A 13967-nucleotide genomic window follows, 5' to 3' on the forward strand; every position below is an offset into this window, starting at 1 on the left:
CAAAGGGATTAAGGGATATGGGGCTAAAGATATGGCGTAAGGTCACAGATCAGCCATGATCTCATTGAATGGCGGAACAGGCACGAGGGGCTAAATGGCCTACTCCTGTTCCTATGTTACAGTCACAACAATTGCCATCACAAATAGATTATTTCTTTATCGAAATGTTTGTCTTTGAGCTTGTCACATTTTCACACTATATGTAGTAACATATGTAATACTTAAATCAGTCATGTTGGAAAGTGACATTTGAGTAGTTCATGTTCATTTTTTATTAATATTCTGGGAATTTTTCATTTAGAAAATAAGTCTCCGAAATTGGGGCAATGTGCACTGGCAGTTTGTACCATTACCATCTGACACAATAGAGTAAACTGGGTAAGACTCCAAAAAATTCAGAAACCTGTGAGGCGGGTATGCTGATCTTCATGGCTGATTCTCCAATCCACAACTGTCAAATGAGGCTCCCCAACGACAGCAGAGGATCATAAAGTGTATCCTGTGGCTGACACATTTTCCAGTTGAAAATGGGAGATGGGGGTGGAATTACTGCCACAAAAAGAGCCATCAAAAATTTGGCACTCTTGTTCACCTTTTCTCTGTCTAACTGGGTAATTTTTTTCAGAGAATTTAAGTATAGGATAAGACCATTAAATGCAACAAGCCCATTGGTGGTTCTCAACCTGCCTGCCTTTTCACCATATCCTTCAATCCCTTCCTTCACTTAAAAACATGTCTGATTGCCTTCCTTGGTGAATTATTCCACAACACTAATACCCTTTGTGTTTTTTAAAGAAAAAGTTCCACCTCATTTCCCTTCTGGCTTGTAACTGGCATTTGAACATTTTGCCCGGATCAAGTTTGTCAATCCCGTCCGTAATCTTGAAAACCTCAGTAAGACACTTCAAAGCTTCCTCTTTTCCCAAAGAGAATAAGCCCAACTTCCTTAACCTTTCTTCAACATTATTTGTTTTTACTTCAATTTTATTTTCTTGGCTTGTTTAGGCTATAGAAATTATTTTAACATATTTTGTTGGTTCAATGAGAAGGCAACTAGGGAAAACACTATAGACCATACTGGGCACTATCTCCATGTGTAGCTGTGCCGTACTGAACCAAAGCTCTTGAGACTCACAAAGCAGCAGGATGACAGAACGTTGAATGTTTGTTAGTTCTCTGTTAAAAATTAGTAAACGCTGATCAGGAATCATTTTTGAAATCTGCAAATTTTAGGGAGTGAAAATCAAGTGCATCTGTAAAATGAAGAATCTGAAATATATTAATGCCATCCTATTTTTTAGTTTGTATATATTTACACTCATCTTGGATCAGAATAGTATCAGTCCTGATTATTATAATGTTATACTTCTGTGATTGAAATAGATTGCATAGCTGTACTTGTAAGTAACACTTACTTGATTTTTGCAGGGTTTTTTGGATCTAGATGGGACACCACAAGGATTTGCAGGACTGGTGACCCACTTACATTGTCAGGAACCGGCCAATTTTGTCTTTGTTAGTTTCCTGATAAAAGGTCTGTTTCACAAAATTTGCTCTCAGCCTAAGAAACCAGCAGGAAAAGGTAAGAATGATTTCAGTTCATTTTCAGTTTGTTGGGTTTCCCAGTTCATTGCCAACCTTGGCAGTCCCTTTCCACTGAGGGAGGGATGTCCTGATCCTGGGATCTGCTATGTTGGCAGCCTGTTGAGTGCCTGGAAGATCAAAGCCAAATTGGGGGGTGGGGATTAATGTCCTGCAGTCCCCTGTCCGGGGCCTCCCTCCCTCAGTGTGATGCAGCTGCTAATGTTTTGAAGTGTTTGGAGGTGGGTAAGGGTCTGTTACAGCTCATCAGTACCTGACATACTGATGGAGTAGGGTTACCAACTTTGGTTGGAGGCATTCCTAGAGGTTTGATCATGTGATGTTCTGATCTCATGGATTTACTTTGTGAAGGTTGGGTCCCCTGTAGTTGAGTATCTTTATTTGTGGTTTCGCACCAGTAGCTGTTGTATGAAAAGTTCCAAGAACCAGAAGGCTGCCAGTGAGCAGGCGAAGGGGGGAAATCTCTCTCCCTCCTCTGCCGCCCCCACCCCCCAGAACACTTATTCTACAGCATACCTTCCCATGAGGAGAAGGGAAAATCAGATGGTGAGTCATTCCCATGATGCTGTTGTGTGCTGCCAGGTGGGGTCAGTGCAGACTGACACTAGTAAAGGCCCAGGAACAGATCACCCATCAACCCACTTGGGCACAGTTGGTGCATGTCCTGGGAAGACGGTGGTGACTAGAGGTTTGGTAATTTTACAAACGGCTAACAGAAATGATTAGTGCTATTTGGATTTTTTAATAGTAATATTTGTGAAAATTTGGTTAGTTTAGCAGGGTCTGATACTGCATTGCATTGAGTGAAAATAAAGGGTTTTATTAACATCAGAATATTGATTGTGTGTATGTATTTTCAATATTTTAACAGGTTTATCCCACTTTTCTGAAGATGTGATGGAGTCTTTAGTTCTGATATTAGCAAATCTCTTTGGAAGGATCCATCTTCCATCATGTTCTACTGCAGAGGGCTGGGCTACATTCCACCAGTCAAAGGTATGCAAGTATGAAACAATCAGGGATTTCAGGGTGATTAACATTTTCAATGTTAAATCAGAAAGAGAAATCATAAAACTCACTTATGCATAGGATGAAACGGTTTGTATATCCAGTGTGATCTATGGCTACATGTATTCTCTCAAAGCTGTCTGGCTTTCCAGACTGTACTCCAACCAAGGTATCTGGCTGCTGTCTGTATTTCCACTGTGGTATCTGGCCACCCTATTCTATGTTCCCATAGCAGTACCTATGGCTGCCCCTCTACTGTGTCAGTAGACGCATCAGGATATCCTCTTTTTTTTTGTACAAAGAAAGTTTACTTTCTTTTAGCATGAGTTGATTTGGAAAGGTCTGGGTGGTGCTGTGTTTTATTGAATAGCCTTTCACCTCTAGGCCCTGGGTTTAAATCTAGCCTTGATGCGACGGAAATCTCTGCTGTTTTTTTTGCAGTCATAAGCCAGTTTCTAGGGGGCATGAGGCCACAGCACAGGACTGCCCCTAATTTGCTATCAAATTGGCAATCTCCCATTAACAGACCACCAGGTGGCCAATATGAGAAATGGATATCACTTTGATGCAGGACTGGTACAGTAAGGGGCGGTCTGCTGAACTTGGGTAGAGAAATGTTATTGGTCAGTGTGAAGGGGCCTTTACTGTGCGACTTGACTTGAGTGCTTAATACTGATGTGGTGACCCAAAATGGGAAGTGTTGCACTAACATACCTCACCATAATTAGCATTAAAAAAAAACTTTTTTAAAACAAATCTGTTTAAGACTGCGGTAAAATTTTTGAATCAATAAAATAACTAATTATTTCGTATTTTATCACAATGCCACAGATTCTGCTTCTAGAATTAGAAATGTAAAAAAAATCATTAGCAATTACATAAATGAAAGCACGTTTATAATGAAAGTTGAATAGGTCTTTTCAGTACTGAAAGTTTTTAAGATTCCTTTTGACCACGTATAAGTTGTTTTGAAGTTGACCTACAGCTTTCCCACTCTGGCATTAGTGAGTACTGTGTGCAAACTGGCACGAACTAGGCAGTACAAATAATCAAAGAAGAAATCTTTGTATTCTGGAAAATACATTTGATAAAGCTCCTTTCTCTGAGCTGAAGGGTTGGATAAGTAAGAAATGAAGTCCTTACAACTTGATCCTTCCAAATATACAATCCTAAAGTGAACCTGTTTCAACCCTTTTACATTGGGCCGGATTTTGCTGTAAAAATAACAGTGAGGCTAACAGCGCTCACTGTTATTTGTGTAAATCAGACATTAACTTCCCGCTGACCACTCATGCGCAGTTAAACAAAGAAATCCGAAAGTTGTTGCTGGCCGAGATGCCCTCCTCCAAAAGCTGTATGAAAACGGCATCTTGATGTTTGGCTCCCATTGAATGGCGTGAAGCTCCTGTACTTGGCTCATAGATAGGGACTAAACTCGCCAAAAAAGTTAGGGTTTGCCTTTCATTGTAAGTACCATTTTAACGGCATGATGAGTCTTAATTACTGCCAGACAACCTCTTTGGCACTGAAAGTCTCATTCCTTCAGGTATGAATTATTGTTGGACAATTTTTTAAAACATTAAATTTTTAAAAAAATGTTTTCTATTTCTTTGCCTCTTTTATCTCTTAATCCAATCTTTCTTTCCCTCGCTTTATTTCGTTTACTGTACCTGATTTACATTTCCTATTCCATCTGCGCTACTTGTTAACCATTCTTCAATCTGGTTAAGGAGATACACAGCTGCATGCCCTGTTCACACAGGTTCCAGATGCCCTCTATAGAGTGCCACGCCATTTGGCTGTCCCATTGATAGACTTCCTATGGGGTTTTGCATGGCAAGCTGCTATAAGCAAGTGCAAGTCTAATGAATGTCTGGCGCCGTTCATTTGACGCTCACAGCAAAATCCAGCCAATATTGCTTCTGTGATTCAGATTGCAGGAGAGTGTTGTATGTGTGCCAGTTCTTCATGTTTATATTGTTAAAACCAGCTGTGGCAGAATCATAGACCCACATTTCAGTGGGTATACGATATGGTCATCAGGATAAGAGTTTGTATCAGCAATGCACACAGATATCGCTCTTTGATGAGCCAGACTGCAGAAACACCAAATGCAAAGTACCTTTTGATTATTACTGAAAATGTATGATAACTGGCTTTTTATTCTAGGTGTTCCTGGAGGATCTTCCAGAAGAGTTTGCAGATGCAGTTAATGAATACAACAGAACTGTCCAGGAGGTCTTTGGATGCTTTCTTCTTTCTACTTCGAATCAAGCTGATATGGTGGAAGAATGCCATCTTCCTCTATCAAAAATATGTAAAAAAGAAAATAATAATTTCAGACCTTATTTTGTATATTTTAGTCTTAAAGCCACCTACAATTTAATTTACAAAGCGGAGTGTAATATTGGGGCTTTAAACATGTGCTGAAGAAGTGTAATTTGGGGTATGGTAGTCTAGTGGTTAGGCTACTGGACTAGCAACCCAGAAGTTGAATTCAAATACCACCATAAATTGGTGATTTGTGGGCTAGTGCTAGGAAAAATAACCATGAAAACTGCTTGCTGATCATAGAGAACCAGTTGGATTTTTAATGTCCTTCAGGGACTGGAACTTTCTATCCCTCTTCCTGGTCTGGTTTTCACATGACTCAGGTCCCAGACTACATTGTTGACTCAATGCACTCTGAAACTATTCAATTGGTCCAAGGAGGCGGCCCACCACTAATGATGAGCAATAAATGCCATCATTGTCCACATCCTGAGACAAATTAAGAAAAACAACTCGGGTAGAAACCAGTTGATGAGTAACCCTCAGCTGCCCCTATCCACAATTGAGTAAATGGATCAAGGTTAAACAGCATCAGCTGAAAGACCTGGGAGCAAGTTGCTTGCCTAGCCACTTGGCTGAGGTATGGTTTGGGAAGCAAGAAGACAATAAAATATTTTTACTTTGCTTGAATACAGTTAGTGCGGGTAATTTTGATTTTGGGCGATAGTGTAAAACAGGCTATATCTGTTCAGCTGCCTGTCCTGCCATGTTCAAAGATTTGAGTATGTATACCCCCAGGTCTCTTTGTTCCTGCACCCCCCCCCCCCCTTTTTTAAAATTGTACCATTTAGTTTATATTGCCTCTCTTCATTCTTCCTTCCAAAATGCATCACTTCACATTTATTAAACAGATTATTTGAGGTACATATTAGAGGGAGTTGGTGGAATTACATTTTGAAAATTTGCATTTCTGCACTCTGTCCTCCCTTTTTAAAAAAAAAACTTCAGAAGTACTACTTTCACTGTTTTAAAATATACTGGGGACATACACCCAGTAACTGAAATCCATTAACTTCCAACATGATTATCGTGCAATTTATAAACAGCATGAAAACTAACAGCTGAACAATACTAATCATCAAAGTGATCGTTACTTTCCTCCTCCCCAGCTTTTTCAGGTGGTCAGCCTTTCCAAACGTGTGATAAATTTGTAGCTGAGTTGACTGCACCTGGAAAGCATCCCACAACAGCGGTATCTCCATTTGCATGTTTATCGGGGATTACCAATCTGGATCTTTTCAAGACATACAATGTGGACAGTGTAAGTTCCTCCTTTTGTTAAGTATAGAATTATATTTATTTACAACACCTTGAATATATATAGCGTCTTTAACATAGTAAAACTTCCCAAGGCACTGTGCAGAAGTATAATCAGACAAAAACCGAGCCAAATTTAGGATGTGTGACTAAAAGCTTGGTCAGAGATGTAGGTTTTAAGGAGAACCTTAAAGGAATAGAGAGAGGCGGAGAAGTTTCGGGAGGGAATTCCAGAGCTTGCTTAGGGCCCAGATGGCTGAAGGAACAGCTGCCAATGGTGGGTGGAAGGAGTGGGGGATATGTAAGAGCCCAGAGCTGGAGGAATACTCCACTCTCAGGTTTGTAAGGCTGGAGGAAATTAGAGATAGGTAGGGGTGAGGCCATGGAGGGGTTTGAATATGAGAATTTTAAATTTGAGACATTGCTGGACCAGGAGCACGGGTTGATGGATGAGTGAGACTAGGTGCGACTTAGGATACGGGCAGCAGAGTTTTGGATGAGCTCACATTTATGGAGGGTGGAAAATGAGATACTGGCCAGGAGAGCATTGGAGTACTCTAGTCTGATGGTAACAAAAGTATCGATTTCAGCAGTAGACGGGCTGAGGCAGGGGTCGACAGGCGAGGTTACAGAGTTAGAAGTAGGTGGTGTTTGTGATGGAGAGGCTATGGGCTCAGCTCAGTGTCAAATATGACGCAGAGGTTGCGATCAGTATGTTTCGGCCTGAGACAATGGCCTGGAGAAGGATAGGGCGAACAAGTTTTCTAAACTCCCCTGTTGTCCGTGTGCTGGTTTATCATTATTACCAAAGTTACCTAATAAGCGTGGTCTGGTGGGCATACTAATTTTCAGCTCTGGAACCTGGACCCTTCATTGCTGGCTGCAGGGTCCTTAGTGAACAATAGCAGTTCAGTTCATAGTTAGCATTGTTCCAACAGTACAAAGCTGTCTGCAGTTTAGCACAAATTTACAATCCCTTCAGAACAGATAAAAGGTTCCTGCACTACAAGCAGTTTAAACAGAAGTGCATCTAAAGTGCTGGTTAAAGGAGAGTATGTTGTCGAATGTGACACCAGTTAGTTAATATACATTTCACGCAGCTCACTAGAACAGCTCACTGTTCAGGAATTCTTCCCATCTGTGCAGAGGGAATTTCCACAAAATCATGAAGGAGAGCTCAGATTTGAGAGTCAAACTATATGCATGTCAATACAGTACCTGAAATGGATGAGATAGTAGCATGTAGGAATATTAAAGATCCAAGTTTGCACTATTAATGAATTGCATGTAATGTGAACAAAATTTGGCAACAATGCAAGTTTTAAAAAATGGGAGTTTCATATTGGATGAGAAGGGTGCAATCTGAAAACAGAATTGAGGCAGAATGTTGACAGATTTATTTTTAATAGCCCCAGAAATGATTGAAATACTTTTTTTTTTAAAAATCATCAAGCAGGCATGCAACTGTGTTTAGCAATTTGGGTTTTTTTGTGGGTGGTGGGGGGGCAGTGGGAGGGGTGGGGGGAGCGTGTGAGAGAAAAAAGTACAGCTGTTGTATGAGAAGTTCCAAGAACCAGGAGGCCATCCGTGAGCAGGCGAAGAGAGGAAACCGAGGGCAGGAAAAGGGGAAACCATTCTCTCCATCTCTCCTTTCCCTCCTGAGCCCCGTCACTGTCTCTTTTGTCTCTTTCCTCTTTCCCGCCCCAACTCAGATCTGTGTCTTTTCCTCCCTCTCCTTTTTTCCCCACCTCAAGCCCCCAGTCTCTGTATCTCTTTTCCTCCAAGGCCGGTTCCGGCTCTCTGCGGGCGATAGCACTGAGCAATAGCCGGTGACAAGCACCGTAGAAGAGGCAGGAAATTATTCTGTTTAAAATTAATGCGGTTTAACCTGGCTCTGACTCCCAACGTCAGACCAACAGTTAGCAGCAGTGAAACCACTCTATCCTTGGGATAGAGCAGTGCAAGCATTCAGTTCCAGAGAGAGCAGTTTATCTGCCGCTGTGGACGCTAGGCGAAGAGATCTCCATTCCACAAAAGCCGATTCTTTCACTTACTGCCGCCTTGCACTTATCTGTGTGTCCCATATTTTAAGTTGTAAACCAACTTGGTGCACTGAAGGCTGTCCATAGTCCATAATTTGCGAGTGTCTGTGGTTTCAAGATGCAGCTTGTATCTATTACAATGTAAGTTATTTGGGACTGTCAATAAGTGTATGTTCTTTGTAGGTATCCATTTGTACAGATTTCACTTTCAAATTCAAGTGATAATTGTGATGGGAAATATTTGCTGTAAAATATTTTTATTTTGTGAATGTGTTGTCCCTTGGTTTCATGTTTGAATAAAATTAACCCCACATGTCCAACTTTAATCCCAAATGTCCAACTATCAGTTGGAAAACAACCACTATCCCATAATCTGTTGCAATTTATCATTACAGATTGCTTTACGCACTATCGAAGTTAGCTCAAGCAACATTCCTGTGTTAAATTTGATGAAATATGACCAGCAAGGCAGGAGAATGCCCCTGAATGCATATGCCCTGGACTTCTACAAACATGGTTCTTTGAAGGCTTTGTTAAATGACAACATGTAAGTTAAGCTGCAGTACAACTTCTATCATGTGATGCCAAGGTGGAGGGGAAAAATAATTGAATCAAACAATTTAATGTTTCGTTCTCATCTTCCTTTCCCTATTAGGTTGCATTTGGGAGATGCCTATAATGTCCTTAATGATTTCCGACTAACTGTTGCTTCAATCAGGTATGGAGGAAAATCAGCTCTTGGTTCGTTGTATGATATTTTTGTACGTTATAGGGGTAATCTTACAAGTCCATGCTACCAGAGGGGAGGTTCATGCACTCAACACATCGATTTTCTAACAATTCATTTCAATGTTTGGAAAATTGTGAACAATTTTACAACACCAAGTTATAGTCCAGCAATTTTATTTTAAATTCACAAGCTTTCGGAGACTTCCTCCTTCCTCAGGTAAATGTTCAGGATTTACCTGAGGAAGGAGGAAGTCTCCGAAAGCTTGTGAATTTAAAATAAAATTGCTGGACTATAACTTGGTGTTGTAAAATTGTTTACAATTGTCAACCCCAGTCCATCACCGGCATCTCCACATCATGGAAAATTGTGGACAACATGTGCCTAATGTTCCAGTGTTGCTGATTTGGTGAGGCTGGGCTGACTTGCTAATCCTTGATCTATAATCCTATTAAGTGACACGCCAGGCATTTTGGTGCTTATATATGATTACATTTTATTGTTCTATTTACTTCACAAAAGAAATTAGATTAAGTGGCATTCTTAGCTTCAAACTAATTTGATTGTGATAAATTTGTTTTCCCTATCTGTGCTTGCCATGTTGCATTCTATGTTGTCATGAAGGATGAGGCAATGATTGATGTAGGGTGGTGCTCAAGCATTGCTAAAACAATCTTATTACCCTAAAAATGGTACAGCTCCTACAACTATAATAATGTGCCATACTTGCAGTATTAGTGATGTGTCTGTTCATAAAAAATGAAAATATTTATCAATAATCTACTTAAAATGAAACAACCTACTGTAGTACTAGTGGCACACTACCATGTACTTTAAGGTCCTACATTCCCTTTCTTTTAACCTTCTCACCTATTTTACCTCCTTCCTCATTTACTCTTGAGTATTCTTGTTGCACACCAGTGAAAGAAGACACAGGAATTTTTTAAAAACCTGTAACAAATAATACATAGCTTGGCATAGAGTTGAAAGCTGTAGCTCAATCTCTGAGCTCTGTTGATGTTCATACACCATTCCAAATTGGCTATCAATTTTATGACCGTGAGAACTGCTTAAATGAATATTTTGTAAGCTTCTTTCTGCCAGCCACCTATTCTTGTGGATTTATTTTAAGAAATTCTTTGCAAAGCAACAGTGATGGAGCTCTGAGTAAACATTTAATTTTGTTTAGAAGTTGTGTAATTCTGTGTGTAAGCACCCCTTTTAATGTTCTAGACACAGCATTCACAGCCCAGCATTAATGAGACTATCCAATTCAGTATGTAACTGTCTTGTAAAATTGCAGTCCATCATTTTCATCACCTGTCCATTCCCATTTTTTTTGCACGTTATTGATGAGCAAATTGAATATAATATAATCACTTGCTGTGCTAAAGTTACAGTTACACTGCTGTTTTCAAACCACCTTTTTCTTTTTAATTTCCTAGCACCTCTCTCAAGGAACTGTGCGATAACAAAGATGATGTCGTCGTTTTGGCTTTTGAACAACTGAACGAAACATTTTACCAAAAATTTGAAAAGATAAAAAGTTAATATCAATGCAATTGGAAAAACCGTTCCATCCACAAATGCTCTGTGGATTCTTGCTCCTGAATGAGGGGAGTGAATACTTGACAAAAGCAAGTTGTGAAGGGCATCCGAATATTTTAGAAAACTTATAGCCCAATGATTTAAACAAAAAAAATAAAATTGAAAAGTAGATAATTTAATGTATTGTGTTGAAATTTAATTGCACTATGTAAAAACCATCACTTAAAGGTGGCCAGCATTATAGGGAAATAACTTTTAATGCACAACTTCACCGGTGACCTCTGCACTGGAATTAGTCATAACATTTGTCCCATTCTCTCCCTAGAATTTTTTTTAAGCTGTGCTGCTTGGCAGGAGGCACCAATCATGTTCATTGCTTTCCCACCTGCAACCCTGATATTTCAACTAAAACAGTTGGGAAATTGAGTACTTCTTGAGGTGGCACACGGAAGCACCAGTACACTGCCACAAAGTGGTGTGACTTGGGTTTGCACCCATGATTTCCCACATGTTGCTAATCTTGGCCATGAGGACCCCTGGAGCAGAAACCAAACAGTTTTTGAAGGGAGAGATAATTGGGGAAGACAGTCATCCTTGGCCCAGTTCCCATTGACCAGTTTCAATGATACTGAGAGTGTTTCGTCCTCCCTCTGTCATATCTGGGCATTGTAATAATGCAGTCTAGTGCACTGTGCCACAGAATTGTGTTTCGTCCCTATAATTCTCCACACTTAAAAAATCTACAATTTCCATGACATTGGTGGTAGAAAGGTTAGTGTGAAAGCCAGGTTCTTCCCCACAAGAATGTTATAAAAAGACCCGAAGGTAAATGGCTCTTGACATACCTCCTAATAGCTGGAACAAGAGTAGCATTGGCAGAGGTCTGTCAGCAGGTCTTTTTAAAAATACTTATTTAGGTTTTTTTGTTCTTTATGGACGGAAAAGTAAGTGGAGTTGACAGCAGCTTCCATCTAGGAGAAAAAAAGTGATGTCGAAACCATTCTTTTAAGAGGTATTTTACACCTTGTTATCATGCTTTAAGTTTCTGGTATCTTTTTAATGTTTTAAAGTGATTTCAATAGTAAGGACTGAGTAATTGCAAAAGATCTGAGCTTTTTAATAAAATATATAACAAAGCATCTTTTTTTAAACAATATTTTGCTCAAATAAAGATGTGTTTAAAAAAAATCGATATATTTTCCTAATTGTGACACTCTATCTTTGGCTCATTGCAAACCAACTGTTTCCTTCTCAAAAACTGCTAATAAATGAGATCCTTCTGTTAACTGTCCACCAACACCAATATCAGATTAAAGATTAACCTGGCACCATGCAGTATCACAGTGGGTGGTGTTAACTGGGTTTTGGGTAATTCCAATTCAGTTCAGCCCAGTTTATTTCTAGTAGCCTGAGATAGGCCCAAAATCTGTTAACAGTACTTGCTTTACCACTACTGTTCATGCAAGGGTCAGCAAACAAAATAAGGAATATATCATTAAATAAAGTGGATCAGGCAAAAAAAACTGGGTGCAGTAGTAAACCTGAAATTATCATGTATGGCATTGATAACACAAGTGGTACAAGTATTAAGGTGTAAAAATAAATGAGGTACAAATCCAAATGTTACCATGTGCTGTGAGACATCAGTAAGACCATATGTGGAGTACTGTGTTTAGTTATGTACACTAGTTACAAAAAGATACAGGAACAGTAAACAGTGAAGAGGTCAGAGACTAGCAAACAAGAAATTTTGAATCAGGTAAGGGAACTACATATATTAGTGAACTGGAAAAGAAAAGTTTTTCAAGTAATGAAATAGATAGAGAAACAGTTTGTGGAAAGAAAACATTTGGAAAACTGGATGAATAACATTGTAACTAGCGCTTAAAATTTTCCAACCTGTGGAAGAAATAATAGGTGTGCATGCATGTATTTTGCCATATGCTACTCATTCATTGAATGAAGCTTAAAGACGTGCATCATGTGGCCTATTGGTGTATACATATTATGCCACACAGATTGGCAGGATGTGGGTTCAAGACGTCAGCTGGCCACGCAGTGACTTGGTGATCGAAGATCATCTGGTTGGACTGATTTGCCTTTTCTTTCTGTTGTAGGAATAACTACCTTGGTAGGGAAATCATGTGATAAGCACACACAGGAAAATGGTATCACAGATGGGCAGTGCTACATGTGGTCCCCTACTTTTATCATTGTACAGGTGTTTCATTGTGCCATTTTCATTTTTTAGTATTCTGATTCACTCTCTAAATAGTCTTTTGCTGCTATGATACTGGAAAATTAAAATGGCTTATAAATATATGCGTCTATTGGGGGCTCTTTGTATATTTTTAAAAACCTGTAAAGGTGAAGGACACAATTAAAGTGGAAAAGAATTAGACATAAAATGAATCAGGAAAACTCTGGAACTCCTCTCCTGTCTATCTTTTGTCTGATCTTCAAAGTTTTGAGATCTGGGACAGGGATTAAGAGTTGGCGGTGGAGTGCACTGAGGGCATGAAATCCAAAGGAATTTGATGAATGTTAAAGTGGAATAATCAGTAGAAGAAACCACAACAATGACTGATTATCAAGGCCTCTCATTCATGATTTTAAAGGACAAGCAGGTGGAATCATGGAATTCACTCCCCCAAAATGCTAGTAAAATGTCCCAGAATTATTCAGTCACTATAAGTAAATGACCTGAATTGTAAATGGATGGAATCACTGTATGTGACCTCCAAAACACTGGTTAAAGTCCTGGTATTCCAAGTAATAAAATTAGAATTTGATTTATTCGGTCACCATAAATATGACCTTCAGATAATTAATCAGGTGTTCAGGAGCAAAGTTTCAATGGTGTGTAACAGGCAACAAGATCACTAATGGATCATCTGTGCTGAAGACCATATCCACAAACAGATTGGGCTAGAACTATATAGGTAATGAATAATTTGAGAGCTATTGGCAACTTCTGTAACTTTAGAAAGACCCAATATAAGTGCAAGAGCACTTGGCTCCTCACACTAAGCAAGATGTTGGCTGTGCACAGAATTGGTTTTCATTCAAGTGTCAGGTTGGGCGCATCTATTTTCACCAGTGGTGAAATTAAGATAATTCCTTAATGTCACTGACTGGATGTGGGGGGACAGCCCTTTGTCTCACCTAACCCTTTGGCTGGAATGTGTAATTTGATCCAGTTTGCTGCAGAGTAATTCAAGTTCCCTGCAATGTGTAATTTGATCCATGTAAGGAGTCGTACAACACCAGGTTATAGTCCAACAGCTTTATTTGAAATCACAAGCTTTCGGAGCTTTGCTCCTTCGTCAGGTGAGTGCAGGGTTCCATAAAGGCACAGCAAATATAGTCAGAGAACAATGCCTGGTGATTACAGATAATCTTTCCAACTGCCCATTATCACACCTCGGCAGAGAGATAGTCACAGCAATCAA

General features: G+C 39.5%; 1 protein-coding gene across 1 annotated transcript in view; it reads left to right on the forward strand.

Annotated features, from left to right (window-relative positions):
- Positions 1-10694, forward strand: part of LOC137326215 (probable ATP-dependent RNA helicase DDX60) — a 95562-nt gene extending 84868 nt beyond the window's left edge. The window contains exons 31-37 of the mRNA XM_067991100.1: positions 1429-1582; positions 2474-2598; positions 4780-4927; positions 6051-6202; positions 8636-8787; positions 8896-8958; positions 10413-10694. Of these exons, the coding sequence (XP_067847201.1) occupies positions 1429-1582; positions 2474-2598; positions 4780-4927; positions 6051-6202; positions 8636-8787; positions 8896-8958; positions 10413-10518 (900 nt within the window). The 3' untranslated portion in view covers positions 10519-10694. The remainder of the gene's footprint in view (positions 1-1428; positions 1583-2473; positions 2599-4779; positions 4928-6050; positions 6203-8635; positions 8788-8895; positions 8959-10412) is intronic.
- Positions 10695-13967: the final 3273 nt, after the last annotated feature.

Source organism: Heptranchias perlo, chromosome 1, assembly GCF_035084215.1.
Source record: "Heptranchias perlo isolate sHepPer1 chromosome 1, sHepPer1.hap1, whole genome shotgun sequence".
In the NCBI taxonomy this organism is placed as follows: domain Eukaryota; kingdom Metazoa; phylum Chordata; class Chondrichthyes; order Hexanchiformes; family Hexanchidae; genus Heptranchias; species Heptranchias perlo.